Below are 16,451 nucleotides of genomic sequence, written 5' to 3'. Positions count from 1 at the left end.
ATTACTGAATCACATATGTAGCTCAGCTCACACTTGTATAACAACTGTTGCTTAGGAAATGAAATGTTCATTATGAAACTATGCTATACCACACAATATACCTTTAGTATATTTCACTAAGTATATTATGTTTGAATTATGAAAACCTACATCCAAGAGAGCAGAACAGCATATAGCACAATCCTTTGTTACTGCACCACAGAATATCCAGCAATTTCTATAGCGTGGACGGAACAAAAACATCAGGCCTACCAGTGAAGGTGGAAGAGAAAGATGTTCACCGTTTCTCCAGTATGCCACTACTTTAATCAGAAACTCAACTCAGGGGAGAACGAAGGCATTGTGACACCCAGGGCAGCAAACTGCTATGTACGGCACATGTGCGGAGTCACTACGTACAGCACATGTGCTGTACGTAGCGATGCCGCACATGTACGGCACATAGCAGTTTGCTGGCAGCGGTGCTCCAGCGATGTACAGAGGGTGCTGGGATCCAGAGGATCCTCCGTTCGCTGCTGTAGCGGCGACGGAGGGATCCCACCACTGTCCATTCGGTGCTCGAGCGGTGCTGGCAGCAAACCGCTATGTACAGCGCATGTGCAGCGGTGTTACATACAGTGCATGCGTGCAACGCTGCACATGCGCTGTACATAGTGGTTTGCCACCAGCACCGGGATCCTTGCCTTCTTGTCACCCCCCCAGACACAGCACTCGGGGTGCACCACCCACCCACCCCTGCCCCGACGCCACTGACTCAACTACAAAAGCATCCTGCTACTTCGTAGGCTATTTTTAATGAATGCAAGACAGCAAAGAAATAATATTGGCCCTAGGAGTCCTCATAAGGGAGCTGTGCCTGGTGGAAGAAGTGAGGGGAGAGACTCCACCAGGCAAGGCCTCCTTCCACCTGCCTTGCCCCACCCTCTGCTTCTCAATGTGCATTGTATTGTTTTATGTACTGTGGCTTGCTATTGTTTTATTGATTATAGTTTAGATATTATTGTAACTGTTGAGTGGATTTCTGTTTAACTTTTATATGTTGATATTATTATTTTGTACTATTCTAATGATTGCTGAATGTTACTTTTTTGATGGAGGTTGCCTATTTTAAAGTTATGTTTTATTATCACATTTTTGTATTGCATTAGATTGTTATAAGATGCACATTTTTTGTTTCTTCAGCTTGTAAACAGTCTTGAGTATTGTAAGATAGAAAGGTGGTATACAAATTAAAAATGATGATATGACTGGAAGACATCAGAGTTAAATAAAAAAAGTAGGCACAAATCTATTTAGTTTTACGCCTGTTATTGTATATACCCAGTAACTCTGCTTTTAGCCTGGGTCAGGGGTCTGCAACCCACGGCTCCGGAGCCACATGTGGCTCTTTTACACCTTTGCCGCGGCTCCGGGGAAGATACTAGCGAGGGGAGGAGGCGCATTGTGCGCCCCGACACTCCCCACTGTGGCGGGCGCTGTACTGGCTGTGACGTCGCATGGGGGCGGTGCGTGTGTTAGTCACGCACTGTCCCGACGTCACCTTCCCGCCCGCTACATTGTAAGGGGCATGTACGCTGGTCACTGAATTGAAAGGGGGCATGTACGCTGGTCACTGTTTTGAAGGGGAGTGAAGAACACACACACACAAAAAAAGGTAAATTGTTAATTTAACGTTTATTTCTATGAGGAGGAGTAATTCTGAGGGGTCAAACAAAGAAATAATTTTTAAAAAGTGACAAAAAAGTTATTTTTATAACGACGAGTTTTGCGGCTCCCAGGTTTTTTTTCTTCGGAAACGGGTCCAAGTGGCTCTTTTTGTCTTAAAGGTTGCAGACCCCTGGCCTGGGTGGAAGGATAAAGCAGGGGCAATTACAGTGATATTGGCATCCATGGCAAATCTGTTAAATCTATACCTAGTTTGCATGGGTAGCCTAAAGCAGTATTGGAACCGTAAAGCAAGGAAAAATAAGAGGCACAGATAATCTAAAATATGTAATGTTGGGGATTTTAGCAGAAACAGTTCCTGGAATTACTTGAAATTTACTTTAGACAGGCGTCAGTTTTGTAACATTACATATTCTTAAGTAGTCACAGTACCAGCTGAAAAAAACCAAAATGGCACCCGAAACAGCATAGTTTCAAATTTGCAAGCATTTTAACAAACCAGTGTTCTGGCAATAAAACAGGACTTTCAGAAAGATAGCAAGCTATAAACATGCCATATGCTGGACCAGCGTAGTGAAGTGTTTAAAAGTTGCTCCTACTCTTTGTTAACTTTTGGGAAGGTTCTTTTAGTTTTATTATTCAAAGCCCAGACTCTGAAATCTGTGAAGCTCTCATGGACTGTAATCACATTTCACTATTTCAGTCAGCAGGAAACTGTCAGTTACTCTTGCAAGATTTCACCAGTTTTTCAAAAGAATATATAAAATTAACTAGCATTCCAATTTTAAGGCTCAGCAGGAAGGCTGTGCCATCCGTAGCCATGTTTGCCTTTTATTCAGAAAAGTAAGAGAGAAAATATCAAGTTCAGGCTGCATTTTACAACAGAGCGGAGGATGCATTAGAGCAACAGGCACATTTACTGCTAAAAACCAAGATATTACAGGAAAACATTCATATCACCACAGAAAGGTTTTAGGAGGTAAAACAAGGGAGAATTATGCATCTGCACTGAACTAAAATTAGAAAAGCTGCCATATGGCTTTGTGAGCCAGCAGCACATTCTTATTCATTAGGAAGCATTCTGCCAACATAAAAACACAAGGCCCTTCCTGCACTCTCAAAATGTGTTTATCTTTTCAACATTAATGCGTGATATATCATCAGCTTGCTGAAATCTCCTGCAGTGCATATTTAAAGAGCACAGCTGCACTATTTCCCAGCTTGTTTACTCACTGAGATCAGCCCTAACAGTGAAGAGATTGCTTCATTCCCCTCCTAACACACAGCCCCCTTGGCAGCAAATGAGAGCTTCTCACAATCTGCGGGGAGTGACAGCCATATTAACCAATCCCCTACTACCAATGACATCACATTTCCAGCCCTCCCCGCCTTCTTCTCTCCATTTGATGGCTGAGAACAGAAAGCAGACCGTCTTACTTTTATCAGTAGGGATGCCGAATTGTGTGAAGTAGTACAGTACACCAACAGATTAATCTAAAATATTCCTAAAAGCTGAAAGTTTTTTTACCCTAAAACTATGACACTGTCCGTGTTTCAAATGCCACATTATATGCTTTGCAGAATGTGTCAGAAAAGTTGTTTTCTGCTGTTACAACTGCATGTGTCATATAAGATTATACAAAGGAAATGAAAGAATAATAGAATTTGTGGTTTTATAATTTGCTGGAAGCCGCCCAGATTGGCTGGTGCAGCCCAGTCAGATGTCCAGCATATTATTATTATTATTATTATTATTATTATTATTATTATTATTATTATTTAGTTCTTCTGGCAGGCATTTAAATTCAGTACAAATGATAGTGAGCATTATTTGAAACGTCTCATTCGATTACATAAAATTCATTGGTTTAAAACATTGTTTCACTCAGTGTTTTGTCAAGTCAGGGTTTCTATGATAGCTCAGTTGGTTAGAGCATGGTACTGATAACACCAAGATTGCAGGTTCGATCCCCATACGGGACAGCTGCACATTCCTGCATAGCACAGGGTTGGACTAGATAATCCTTACAGTCCCTTCGAACTCTACAGTTCTGTGAAATGTTGAATTTAACTGTGAATAAGAATGGGGGCCCTCGTTACCACCAACTATGGTTAGCATCAGTGAAGATATAATACCAAGCCATGGTTGAAGGTGAAAAGAGAAAGGAGGGAGCACACATTCTGTGGCTGGCTCCAAATTTGCAAACCATAGGTTGCAGGCAACCATTGTTAGAACTGTATGAAACCACTAATCCTCAGATCAGATCTCCAAATAGTTTTAGAAACTGAAGGCATTAATACAAATGTTCCACAGCTAATTAAATATGATTTTTTTTCTCAACATGAACCACGATATCATTAGAGTATATATGCTGTTTAGTCACATCGTGCATCATGTGTAGTTTTTAAAATATTTCTTTCTTTAGCCTTCAGTACCTACAAAGTGGAAGAAGTGTGTTTTATTATTAATTTGCCTAAGGCTACATTTTGGTGTGCAAAGTACAAGGGGAATTTTTTTTGAGTATGTGACCATGAAGTATCTCACATTTTTAAAATCTCAACTGATGGCCATTTGTCACTCAAGTATGCATGTGAAATGGATCGCAACTCAATGATAAATCACATGTTTTGCAAGCAGAAGGTCTTATGCTACAACACATTTATTTCTTGTTTCTCCAGGAATAAAAAAAGCACCCTGAAATGAATGCAACCAAGCTGGGACTGGTTTCTACTATGCCATTTCTCTATAATAAGATGTGACATTTCTTAAAATCTAAAACCTCCATTTTCTACAACATAGCATACTTCCATCTTCATAGATGGCCCTCAATCATATCAGCCCATATAGAACTCAAAATATTTGAGGTGGGTGATTCTCCTAGAAATGGCTGAAAAGTAACTTGCTAAAATAAAATTTACTCTTGATATTTTCTTGTGCAAATTGATAGGTAAACTGTCTAGTTTCCGGCATCACTTCAATGGCAGAACCTTTTAAGAATAAACAGAACGTAAGCTGAATAGAGAAGCTCTTTTAAAACCCAATTCTGTAGGGTTTTTCTTCACTTTGCCTCAGAATGCCTGAGTTGTTTTGAAATGAACACCACACCATCAAACAGAAAGCTATGAAAATGTTATTTTAATCACCGATGACTAGGGTTCATGGTGCTTAAATGACTGGTAGAAGCTCAGAGTTGTTAAGATTATGTCCCTTTTACTTTGGCTTCACGGGAAGACTTGCTATTCCTTTTACAAAAAGCACAGAAATGCAAGAACAAAAGGAAAGCAACAATACTGTATGCAGCAGAGCCAACAGAAATAAACACAAGGGAGTCGGACTGAACAGAGTACATAGCATCTTTTGTCAGGCAGCAAAAGGAAGGTCTCGTAGGCTCTGCCTTCAAGTGTAGCACTGCCTCTACAACAGGGAAGCACTGTCAGTGACAGCTACTATGAATATTTTTATTGCTCAGCACTTTGCTACATGTTTAACAAAGGCAACCGTCCAGAACATCCTTGTGAACAGAGACTAAGGAGCCAGTTGTCTGCCCTTGCCAGTGCTTGCTCCCTTATCCCTCCTTCTCTTACAGTTTTTACTTCTCTGTGCTACCAGTGCTCATGAGAGATCACAGGGTCTTCTGCGCCTACAGCAAGCAATAGCAACAAATAGTACTCTGCACACCTCTTCCCACATACAGAGCCCTGTGCAGGGACTAGTTGCAGTTTGTCTTGGACTCTGCAAGCTCAGAGGCCCAAAGAAAATGACAGCCACTGTACAAGGGCTCCTCTCACTCCAGGGTTGTGTCACAAATGGATCTTTAAGATACAAGGGAGAGATGCAGTTGTGTACGCAGTCCATGTGGTACCGCGTTCCATTTATGAATTCAACAGTCCTGCTCATCAGGATGCAATTACTGTACTACATGCTAGTGGCAACCAACAAACTGAGGCTGAACTGAATTTATAACTGATTTTCATGCATTACAGTAAAGTCAGGATGAAGTCAGCATTGAAAGGCTGACCTCATCCTGACTTTGGGTTGCTTCTACAAGGATTAGAACCATGCACAGAGAGAGCTCTAGTTCACACGGAGACCTCACACGGGTCCAAGAGGTTTCCAGGTGCTCTGAGGGATTTTCCAGCTGATATGACTAGTGCTCCTGTTAAATGCCCTGGCGAACCTCTGGAACATTTGAATGGTTTGGACTGTTGACACAACTGCCGCTGAACACCCTTTCCCACTTCATGTAGTCTGCTTGGCTCCCTGGTATACAGACAACTCCCCATTTACATGGGAGTTACGTTCTGAACCCAGCTGATGTGGGGGGAAGAAGCTCAAAATCTGCAAACCATAGCTTGTAGGCAGCCATTGTTACAGCTGTATGGAATCACAAATCCAAATATTTGGCCTACAGAGATGCCATAATCAACATGGAAGAAACTGAACCTTCTCCATTCTTGAGGGACAGCAAAGGGACTTGTTAAGCAGCAAATCAATAGGTCCCTCAGATATAGAAACAAAGCTACATTTATCCTAAACTCAGAGATTGCTTCTAACAAAGGAATCCAGGTATCCAACAAGACAACCAGTGTCCAAGTTATACAACTCCACCAATGTTAGTAAAGCCATTTATAATTTCACACTTACAACAGCAACATTTCATTTTACCAGTTCCAGAAGAAAAACAGAAAATGTGTATTACCGAAATGCAGTTTACATGGTTATGAAATTAGCAACTTCCAAGGCAAGGAAGCTGTAAAGTCAACCTAACTAGGTATTTGACACAAAACCTTTAGCACAATTTTCTCTCAAAATCATAATTGAGAACTAAAATAAAAAGCCAATCAACCTGAAAGTAGAAAACAAAACCACACTCTCGTATTCAAACATGGTTTTCTTTCATTATTTTTTTCTCATGACTGAAGCCCTGAAACTATTTATTTAAAGCAATTACAATCCATTAAAGCCACTTCACGTATGTGCACATTAAGCATCTGTTCAACATGATATAATAAAATGGACCTAAGTTCTACATACACCAGGTTTGGCAAGATGAGGGCAATTTATGCATTACTTTTTAAACAGTTCCATCCTAAGCATCCATCCCATCGCTTGCTAGCTTGCGATAAGTCCTATTAAACTCACTAGGATTTACCTCAGAGTAAATATGTTTCATATTGCACTTAGTCACTCCAGCAAAAGCTCCTGATAAATACTAAAAGCCCCAGGAAAGGTTGACACGTCTAGTTCTAAGAAACAACAGCACGCTAAAACATGTTAGGTCCTTTGCATTCTGGCTCAAAAGCAGACACACAAGTCTTCCCTACATTACATTTTAAGATGGAGAAACACTTCAGTTATACAAGAAGTAGAATAACTGTGCTTCAAAGAAAAGGAGATAAACAACTCATATAGTTCAGAATTATGAACATGGTTGTTGATCCCATAATTTGGTGAGGCACAGAAACTTCACAGACTCAGAAAGGAGGGGGGAGGATTTTTTGAAGGAGGGGAAATAAACACATTAGCAATTTTTATGTTAGTACCAAAGACATTGCAACTTATAACATTGTCCTTATCTCCATATAAGAGAATGAAGTAGCCTGCTGTTTCAAAACTCTGCCAGGATGTAAGACATTGCGCAAAGGCATGCATATATGACATTCCACAAAGAATATGTAACTTAAAAAATACCAGACGTAATCCTAGATATTTTGCTCCTTATAGATCTCAAATTCCTCCTGATAAAACTGATCAACCCAATATCAAAGTGCTGTTGATGGATGGACTGAGAAGCTAATAGGGGTGAGTGGGTTAAGATCAATACAAAGGGCACCACTGCCCTGCGAAGTTACTCCGTTCTGCAGCACCCTTAAGTTTATTCTGCATGAAGAAAATATTCTCCCGAATAAGGATAAAATATTCTCCCAAATAAGCTATACAGCTGCAAATAAAACATTTAAGTGTGTTGTAAAGTGCAATATACAAATATGACACTAGATGGAGACAGTGAGCTATGGGAAATTCAATATATTTTTCAAAACTTTTTTTAAAAAGCATTTTCACAGCATCTTTTATATATGTGTAGATTCCACCTAAGCCTCTGGTATCCAGGAATGGTTTGTGAAATCCTTAGAACCACCAGCACAGCCAAGGGGCATGCTTTGACTACTAAGCATTTTTTAGAATTGTGCAAACCAATAATTTCTTGCAATTAATGCTCATCTTCTTTTCTTTGTCAAGTTCATATACATCATTAGCACAATGGTTAACATAATTCAGTGCTTGATGTATAAGCCTATTTTGAAAATGAAAGCTGACAGTTGTAATGTGAGCATTAACAGCTAGATTGTTCATCATTACCCTCTTGATAACCAGGCAGTACCCTGCTGCATGTTTAACATGCTGATCATTGATCCTCATCAGCAGACTTGGAATTAGTAGGAAAGCAATGGAGTCTGTGACATTTAAAAGTCAGGGAGGCTAGAATGACAAGTAAACTTGCATTTACAGAGTATGGAGCAGATGATGTACATCTTTCATGGCCTGAGTCAAAACAACACAAGTAAATACAGAAAATGTATTATTAATTTTCCAGGCCAGAATTACACGCTGTGATTATAGCTGCAACATCAGAGACCTTACTATGCTGTACAGACATGTTTATTCATATTTGTGATGCTTCCAATCTATGTCAAGCACACAGCATGATAATAAAGAATGGGGGAGCTACAGGGCAATCACAATGTACACTGTCTTTGCTTACTTGACTGCAGATTTATACGGACCACCATTAAATAAATAAATAAATAAATAAACGAACAGAAAGGGAGTGGGGGACCCTTGCTTACCAGGCTCTGGAGGCTCTTGCATGGGAGCCTCAGGCAATTGTTCCAGAACCTGGCAAGAAAGGCGGAGTGCTTAAATAAAAAGCTTCTGTGAAGGGAAACAGTAGGAACGGCCTTCGGCGGATCCAGTGTTATTCTGCCTAGTGGCTCCTTGCACCAGCTAAGGCAAAGGAAGTGTTCTCAATTCCCCTCAGCCAACAATTTTCTCCCATGAACTAGCACTGTGCACTTTCCCTCACTACCAGGATTACACTTTGGGGGGGGGGGGGGAGCAAAGGAAATATTCATGTGCAATTGACTCATGTAGTACATTTGAGGGATAATTCTGATTCTTCATTAGGTCTCATTATACATTTAGATTATCCGCAAGCACTAAGACTTTTATACCTATTCTTATAAATAGGGGTGGGAACAGAGTAAAAACAGGCTCTCCACTGATTTATAAGAATAGGTATAAAAGTCTAGTGCTTGCAGATAATCTAAATGTAAAATGAATAGACACAAGGCACTAAGCAGCAAGGCCTATTTTCTAAGACCCCGGGTTCTAGAAGGCAAAGGCCAACTCCTACAGTTCCTAAAACGCAGAACAAAACACATAGGAGAAAGAAGTTATTGCACAGCCATGAATTCTCTTAAAGGATATTTGATTACTAAAGAGGTAGTGGCTGCTTTTTAAAATACACAGGATTGAGCACAATGACCCCCATTGCAGTACAGCCTGGGCAGTAAGTGCTGCCAACAACCATCATTGCCATGTCGCTTTGCAGTGACAGCACTAAGATGACTGGTTTAGCAGCCCGCACAAGTTTCACAGGCTTCTACTGTATGGACTAAAGAGCTTTATCATAAATAAAGGAGCACAGGCAAGCACCCCTGTTGCAGCAATAGGTTATTTCCTCACACGCTTGGCAAAAGAAAGAAAGAAAAAAGAAGGAACAGGGAATGACTATTAGTGGAGGAGACCTGTCTCCAAATAACTCTGACTTTTGAATTCCACTCCCAGTAACCTGCATCATTGTTTTTGTTTGATACTATGTTGTGTATTTTTGTGTTTTAAATATTGTAACCCACACTGTGATCCTTGGATGAAGGGCAGTATAGAAATTTAACAACAACAACAACAACAACAACAACAACATTCCTGAACTTATTGTTGCGTATGTGGAAGAAAACATTTATTTGTCCCACAACATGCATTATATGGTACTTTCAGCTACTTTGAAGCTATTCCTCTGCAAACCATATCTGTCAGTTGGGTTCAGATTTTTAAATGAAATATAAAGCACCAGTTGCTACACAGATTCTTGTGACATGCCTGAGTTTTCACCTTTGCAATAGCTTCAACCTTCTACGGAAGTCTTCATACATATATGGGTTGTTAATTCCAAATTTCATTGACAGCAAAGGAAAATAATAATAATAATAATAATAATAATAATAATAATAATAATAATTTTTATTTATATCCCGCCCTCCCCAGCCGAAGCCGGGCTCAGGGCAGCTAACAACAATCAAATAATCAAACAATCAAATAATCCAACATTCTAAAACATTTCATTATAAAAATTAATTAAAATCAAATTAATGGCAACCGTTAAGCAAAATTCTGTGCAGGTTGCCAGAGGAGGGAGTCAGGCTGGGCCCTGACCAAAGGCCTGGTGGAACAACTCTTGTCTTGCAGGCCTTGCGGAAAGATGTCAGGTCCCGCAGGGCCCTAGTCTCTTCTGACAGAGCGTTCCACCAGATTGGAGCCGCAGCCAAGAAAGCCCTGGCTCTAGTTGAGGCCAGCCTAACCTCTCTGTGGCCTGGGACCTTCAGGATGTTTTTATTTGCAGACCGTAGGTTCCTCTGTGGGGCATACCAGGAGAGGCGGTCCCGTAGGTACGAGGGTCCTAGGCCGTATAGGGCTTTAAACCATTTTGGACCCAAACTATCCATATAGAGCCTACTTCTTTGCCCTTAGTTTGCACTAATATGCCTTAGTTGGGACATGCACATCTACCTACAAACATAAAAATAAATAATGGGCCCAAAAGGTCTTGAAATACAAGGGGTAGCAGAGCGGTGACGATTCTATGCAGAGCATCATATTCATACCAATGAATCATTGTCACCGTAACCGTAAAAGGTAAAGGGACCCCTGACCATTAGGTCCAGTCACGGACGACTCTGGGGTTGCGGCGCTCATCTCACTTTACAGGCCAAGGGAGCCAACGTTTGTCCACAGTTTTTTCAGGTCATGTGGCCAGCATGACTAAGCTGCTTCTGACAAAACCAGAGCAGCGCACAGAAACGCCGTTTACCTTCCCGCCGGAGCAATACCTATTTATTTACTTGCACTTTGTGCTTTCGAACTGCTAAGTTGGCAGGTGCTGGGAAATGAACAACGGGAGCTCACCTCGTCACGGGGATTCGAACCGCCGACCTTCTGATCGGCAAGCCCTAGGCTCTGTGGTTTAATCCGCAGCACCACCCGCGTCCCCACTGTAACCGTAGTATCTAGCTATTACTACTAATTAGCCCAGGGCAGTTAGACGGAGTGTTATCACAATGACTGTTGTTGTGAATGGGTCACTCTGATTTTATTTTATATACATTTTGTTTCTGCACAGAAATGTCACAGACATACTGTTACCCCTTTTGTCCGCTTCATGTGTTTATAAAAGCAGACACTTGAAAACACTCTTCTTACCTTGTTCTTTTATTTGACGAATCTGCTTCACAGTTTCTTTCAAGATTGCACATTTGTCAGGTTTGAAGTTAAAATTGTCAATATCATTAAAATTAGCAAAGATCAGCTCTGCAAGCTCTTCTATGTATTTATTCTCTTGTTCGCGATTACGTTTTTCAGTGCTTCTTTTAGGACTGTAAATAAAAAAAGGTCAAACTTCTTAAAACTGGCACCTTTTTTAAACGTGGAAAACATACATTTTATTTTAAAGTGGCAAAAAGCAGAAAAACAAACAACTCCCATTTCTCAGATAGATATATTTCATTTTAGAGCACACTTTCAAATATGAAAAAGGGAAAGAATTAACCACACATCCATGCTACTCAAAAGTTTTACTTCTTAGCACATATACAGCTTTTAAGGGTAGTTGAATTATGGAATAATGTTCAACATCACTGTAAAGTTGTCCAAGCCCCTTTACTGCTTGTCCAGCTGACAGGTTTATATATGGTGATCTGGAGTCCCCAAAGATAATCCCCTCTTCACATCATCACCTGAAGAATTCACAAACAATCCACCAAATATCAGGGACAGAAGGTAGCTCTAAATGTGTTGATTCTTGAATCCACTACTTACAATCAAATTGGGGTTGGAGATGATTTAAACTAGAATACCCAAGATCATATTTCAATTGCAAATTGGGAATATTAAACCATTGTACAATATTACATATACTTCTAAGGCAAGGCTACAATTCCACAACCATATCACTCAAGCACATGATTCAGTACTGGGTGAAAAATATGGTGTTCCCAGTACCTTAGCTTTCATTTAAAAGCAAAACAAAAAACTGCTAGCCATCATAGCTGCAAAGAATTTAGAATCTGCAAGCAATGATAAGGACAAAAATCAAAAGTAGTGGTGGAATCCGAATCCCAGTAGCTGCAGGGTGAAGAGTTCAAAGTGGCTCTCCTTTTTTATTTAGTCAAGACTTGCAGATTATGCAGGATAAAGGTATCATAACTTGCTTGATTGACATAACTTACATGCATCTGAGAATTTAGCTTTTCTAGACACAGATTTTATGCTGGGGGGGTGGTGGCATACACACAGTGTTGCTTACAGGGAAAGAAAAGATGTAAGAACAAAAGATTTGGCCACCTGTCCTAACAGATTCTCACACACAATCTCTCTCTCTCTCTCTCTCTCTCTCTCTCACACACACACACACACTCCTCTCAAAATTTACCATATAAACCAAATGAGAGCAAGTATAAGGAGACCAGAGCAGCAAGGTGCACAGTGCCAAAGGTGACTACAAAATAGATCACTCATTTCCTAGAGTTACTGTGAGTTAAGTCACATGATGCTGATGAAAGCAAAGATCTCCAGGATCATTAGCTAATCTGGTCTTAACTCTTTATTTACAAGTGGAACCAGCAACAAAATACTGCAGAGTGAACTGCTCTTGTTCATTTCAATATTCCATCCACTAGTAGTCTCATACCTCCTTCTCCTCCCTTCCCTTCTAAAAAAGGTAAGTCCAGTTGCGAACGACTCTGGGGTTGCGGTGCTCATCTCGCTTTACTGGCCGAGGGAGCCGACGTTTGTCCAGACACAGTTTTTCCGGGTCATGTGGCCAGCATGACTAAGCCGCTTCTGGCGAAACCAGAGCAGCGCACGGAAACGCCGTATACCTTCCCACCAGAGCGGTACCTATTTATCTACTTGCACTTTGACGTGCTTTCAAATGGGAGCTCACCCTGTCACAGGGATTTGAACCGCCAACCTTCCGATTGGCAAGCCCTAGGCTTTGTGGTTTAGACCACAGCGCCACCCGCGCTTGGCCCGCATGCAGCATTGCTCTTTATATGCAAACATCTCGTGACATATATCACACCACAAAAGTTTGTCAATTTGATCATGTAACTTCTAAAGACTTTCCAAGACTTCATGGTGAAAGATGTGCATTATTTTTCAATTGACACCCGCTAAACATTTAAGATTATGTGTGCTTAGAAAGTAATATTAAACAGTCGATGGACAATGGATTGAATAAAAGAGTTGGGCACTAGTTAGTAACTTCAAATAGCTTTGCATTTTTATAGAAACTGAAAGACCAAACCCTGCAACTGAAGGTTTAACTGACTTAATACATCCTCAGCAGGAAGATGATGACTCAAAACTGTTTTTTTCTCTCCCCAGAAACAAAATTAAATAATAAATGGTATAATAATTTGAAACGACAATAAAATTAAATAACTTGTCATCTATAATAAGTGACTTAAAAGAGTGGTAAGGCAAAGTGAATATATGCACCCAACCAATCAAATAATATATTTTTCTGTAAATCCTTTAGCTCCCGGGGTTCTAGAAAGTATTCTAACTAACCTGGGTCCAAGTTGATCAGGACATTCCTTGCGTTTTCTTGACTCTGCCCGGGCTGGGTCAGAGGAATTTTCACCAATCCCACTCATCTTAAACACATATCAGCAACTGAAAGAGACAAAGCATAATAAAACAGTTAGAATAAAGAAACAGTATTCCATAAGTCTCATAGTACTTGAGCTTTCGATAGTCTTTGTACCCCACCACTTTTATAATCCGGTTGTTTCAATAAACAATGTACCTTTTCCCCTTAAATTTCCATTAAACTTCCAGAGGTGTTCTATCAGAAAACAATTAATGAACAGTTTTTCTTTCTCTCTGATAAAATTAAAGCAATTTGGTAACCAGGATCTCATTATACACTGTTTCTGAACCTTGAAAAATCTTCTAAGCTATTTCTCCTAGGATGTAACAGTTTATAAATAAGTAAATACGGGACCAACTAGTGTGGTCTTTCAGCTGCTTATATATTTACCTGAATCTTGGGACCTGCCTTAACTGAAATCAGATATTCTAAGGTCTTCTACACAGATTATATGTTTACAAGCTCTTATCCTTGTAGTATTAACCATACAGCAAAGCTTCAAAAAATAAAGGAGGGACACTTCCATTGCTTTAGTGCCCCCAGGGAGTTAAAGAGATACACTCTCTGGTCAAAAGAAAGCAATCTTTCCACCTGACTCTACTAAGCTAGTTTAAAACAAATATCTGCAGTCTACTGATTGGGGTGATGTACATCTGTGTAAGTTTTATACACTATGGAAATACGTGAATCTAAATTACACCAGAAAGATATGCACACATTGCCATTTTTACAAGGGAATGACTTAAATCTATACAAAATACCAACACTTGCAGGTTTTAGGAAGAACTAAAGCACAATGGTTTGTAGCAAATATAAATCATTCTTAGTCATTTCTTTATAGCCTTCCATGTGTTCTAAATCGTGGGAGGGATGGAGGAGGTGCGTGTGTGTTAGAGAGAGAGAGAGTGAGAAAGAGGGAATGAATGAATCATACAGTCTCAATCACACACCCACACACACCCAAAGATAGGAAGCTCTCTTAGTAGTCCTAAGCATCATTTAGCAACCTAAATAGAAAAAGGTCTATCCAACGTCGTAGTTGAGCTGAGGAAGCAACCGTGTTATATATAACAAAGTCTACAATAAACTGCATCCTATTTAGCAGGCTTATTTAATATTAAACCAATCTTTCTAAGGAATCTCCAGTGGTTTGATTTCACCCCAAAGACGCATTTCTCCATTGTTTCTAGAGACAGACGGATGATGCCAACAACAACAGCAGCCTTCTAAAGCAAGACTACTTATGACCCAACATGAAATTTGTGCACAGTTGTAAATTTAATTGCTTACAGTAGAGTTTTTCTCTAAAACTCTCCTCCTCCTTAAAACTTCCCAGAAGAGGCATTTTGTTTTCCGTTTAGTTCTGCATAACAATCCTACAGTCTACTGTGAAAAATTCACATTGCTGTTATAACTAATTATCACATTATCCTTCATGTAGGAGTGTCCACAGTCTGAATTTTCAGTGTATGTGGCACAGGTGGGCAGTTTCATCCTTCAGTGGTACCTTAGCTCTGAAGACTTTTGGGATAGTCTACCATCTGCTATAAAATGTGGCAGACTCTTTCTTCTTCTTCTTAAATTCCCAAATGCTGGAGTTATTGTTTCATTTTCCTTTCAGAACATATCTGATCTTTCAAAAACACAACACAGTTCTTTTTCCAAATCATATTACCTCCTAGAGAGCATGTCATGAAGAAGGCTTATCAGTCTGACATTTTTAATGAGTTAAATATTCTCAACCAAAAAGGTTGGCATTAAATGACAGATTAAAAATGGGAAAATAAATAAAAAAGAACAATCTACAAATCCAATTACATAGAGCTACTGAAAGTTTACAGTGATGCAACATTCAATACATACGTTCACATAATTTAGTAGCTAGCCAACAATTTTTGTCTAAAATAATATTTAAATATAGGATTGGAGATTACTGAACATTAAACAACTAACTTCAAGCTCTTCAAGATACCTGAATATATTTTTCAAAATACTATTGTATAAAAGCACTTGTTGAACGTTCTGAGAAAATATTTCCTTATGTCTGTTTGAGTAACCAAAATTCAGGGTATGCTCCAAACAGTAGCTTTTAACAGTGATAATAGCATGAAAGCGGTTGCCAAATAGGTGTAGTGTATAACTGATCCCATGACCTGATTTTGGACTCACTGACCTGATTAAGACTGCAACTCTGCCATGATCAGATTTTCTTGGTTTATGGTTTTCTTTTAAGTTAAAGAGTCCTGGGGATGGTGAAATAGATGATGGCAATGGTTCTAGGGGAAGTAGTATTTAACCCTTTCTCCTATGCCCTTTTCCAGATGGGAATTTTAAGGGACAGGCTTATATTCGGGTATTGTCTTTTTTCTCCCCCCCCCCCTTGAATTTTAAAGGTGCGGCTTATATTCGGGTGCGGCTTTTATTCCGTACTTTGGACCTGAACTCTAGCTTTCTCCCTTTCAAGCTGCTGTCCACCCCACTGCCCTTTGAAATATTTGTTAAAGCTGATTTTCTTTGTGCACAAACACACATGCTTGCTATTTTCTTTTGCTAATTTTTCAGTTGGTAACCTTGGGTGGGAAAGTTGCTCTCTCTCAGTCTAGCCAACATCACATAGTTGTTCTGAGGCTAAAACATGAGCCATCGAGCAACATGGAGGACAGTAAGATACAACTGGTATCTGAAGAAGTGTGCATGCACACAAAAGCTCATACCAATAACAAACTTAGTTGGTCTCTAAGGTGCTACTGGAAGGATTTTGTAAAAAAATTTTTTTGAGTAAGATACAAAGCAGTG

The 16,451-nt window shown here is 39.8% G+C and overlaps 1 protein-coding gene across 11 annotated transcripts in view; it reads right to left on the bottom strand.

Moving 5' to 3' along the window:
- Nucleotides 1–16,451, bottom strand: part of NCOA2 (nuclear receptor coactivator 2) — a 127,976-nt gene that overhangs the window by 41,250 nt on the left and 70,275 nt on the right. For all 11 annotated transcript variants that reach the window (XM_081013275.1, XM_081013269.1, XM_081013266.1 and 8 more), the window contains 2 exons: nucleotides 13,574–13,678; nucleotides 11,204–11,376 (listed from right to left, as the gene is read on the bottom strand). In XM_081013275.1, coding sequence (XP_080869401.1) covers nucleotides 11,204–11,376; nucleotides 13,574–13,659 — 259 coding nt within the window. In that variant the 5' untranslated portion in view covers nucleotides 13,660–13,678. The remainder of the gene's footprint in view (nucleotides 1–11,203; nucleotides 11,377–13,573; nucleotides 13,679–16,451) is intronic.

This window comes from Podarcis pityusensis (genome assembly GCF_964106645.2).
Source record: "Podarcis pityusensis genome assembly, chromosome: 7".
NCBI classification, from domain to species: domain Eukaryota; kingdom Metazoa; phylum Chordata; class Lepidosauria; order Squamata; family Lacertidae; genus Podarcis; species Podarcis pityusensis.
Note: the sequence above shows the minus strand (reverse complement) of the source record. Positions and strands in the feature narration are given on the sequence as shown.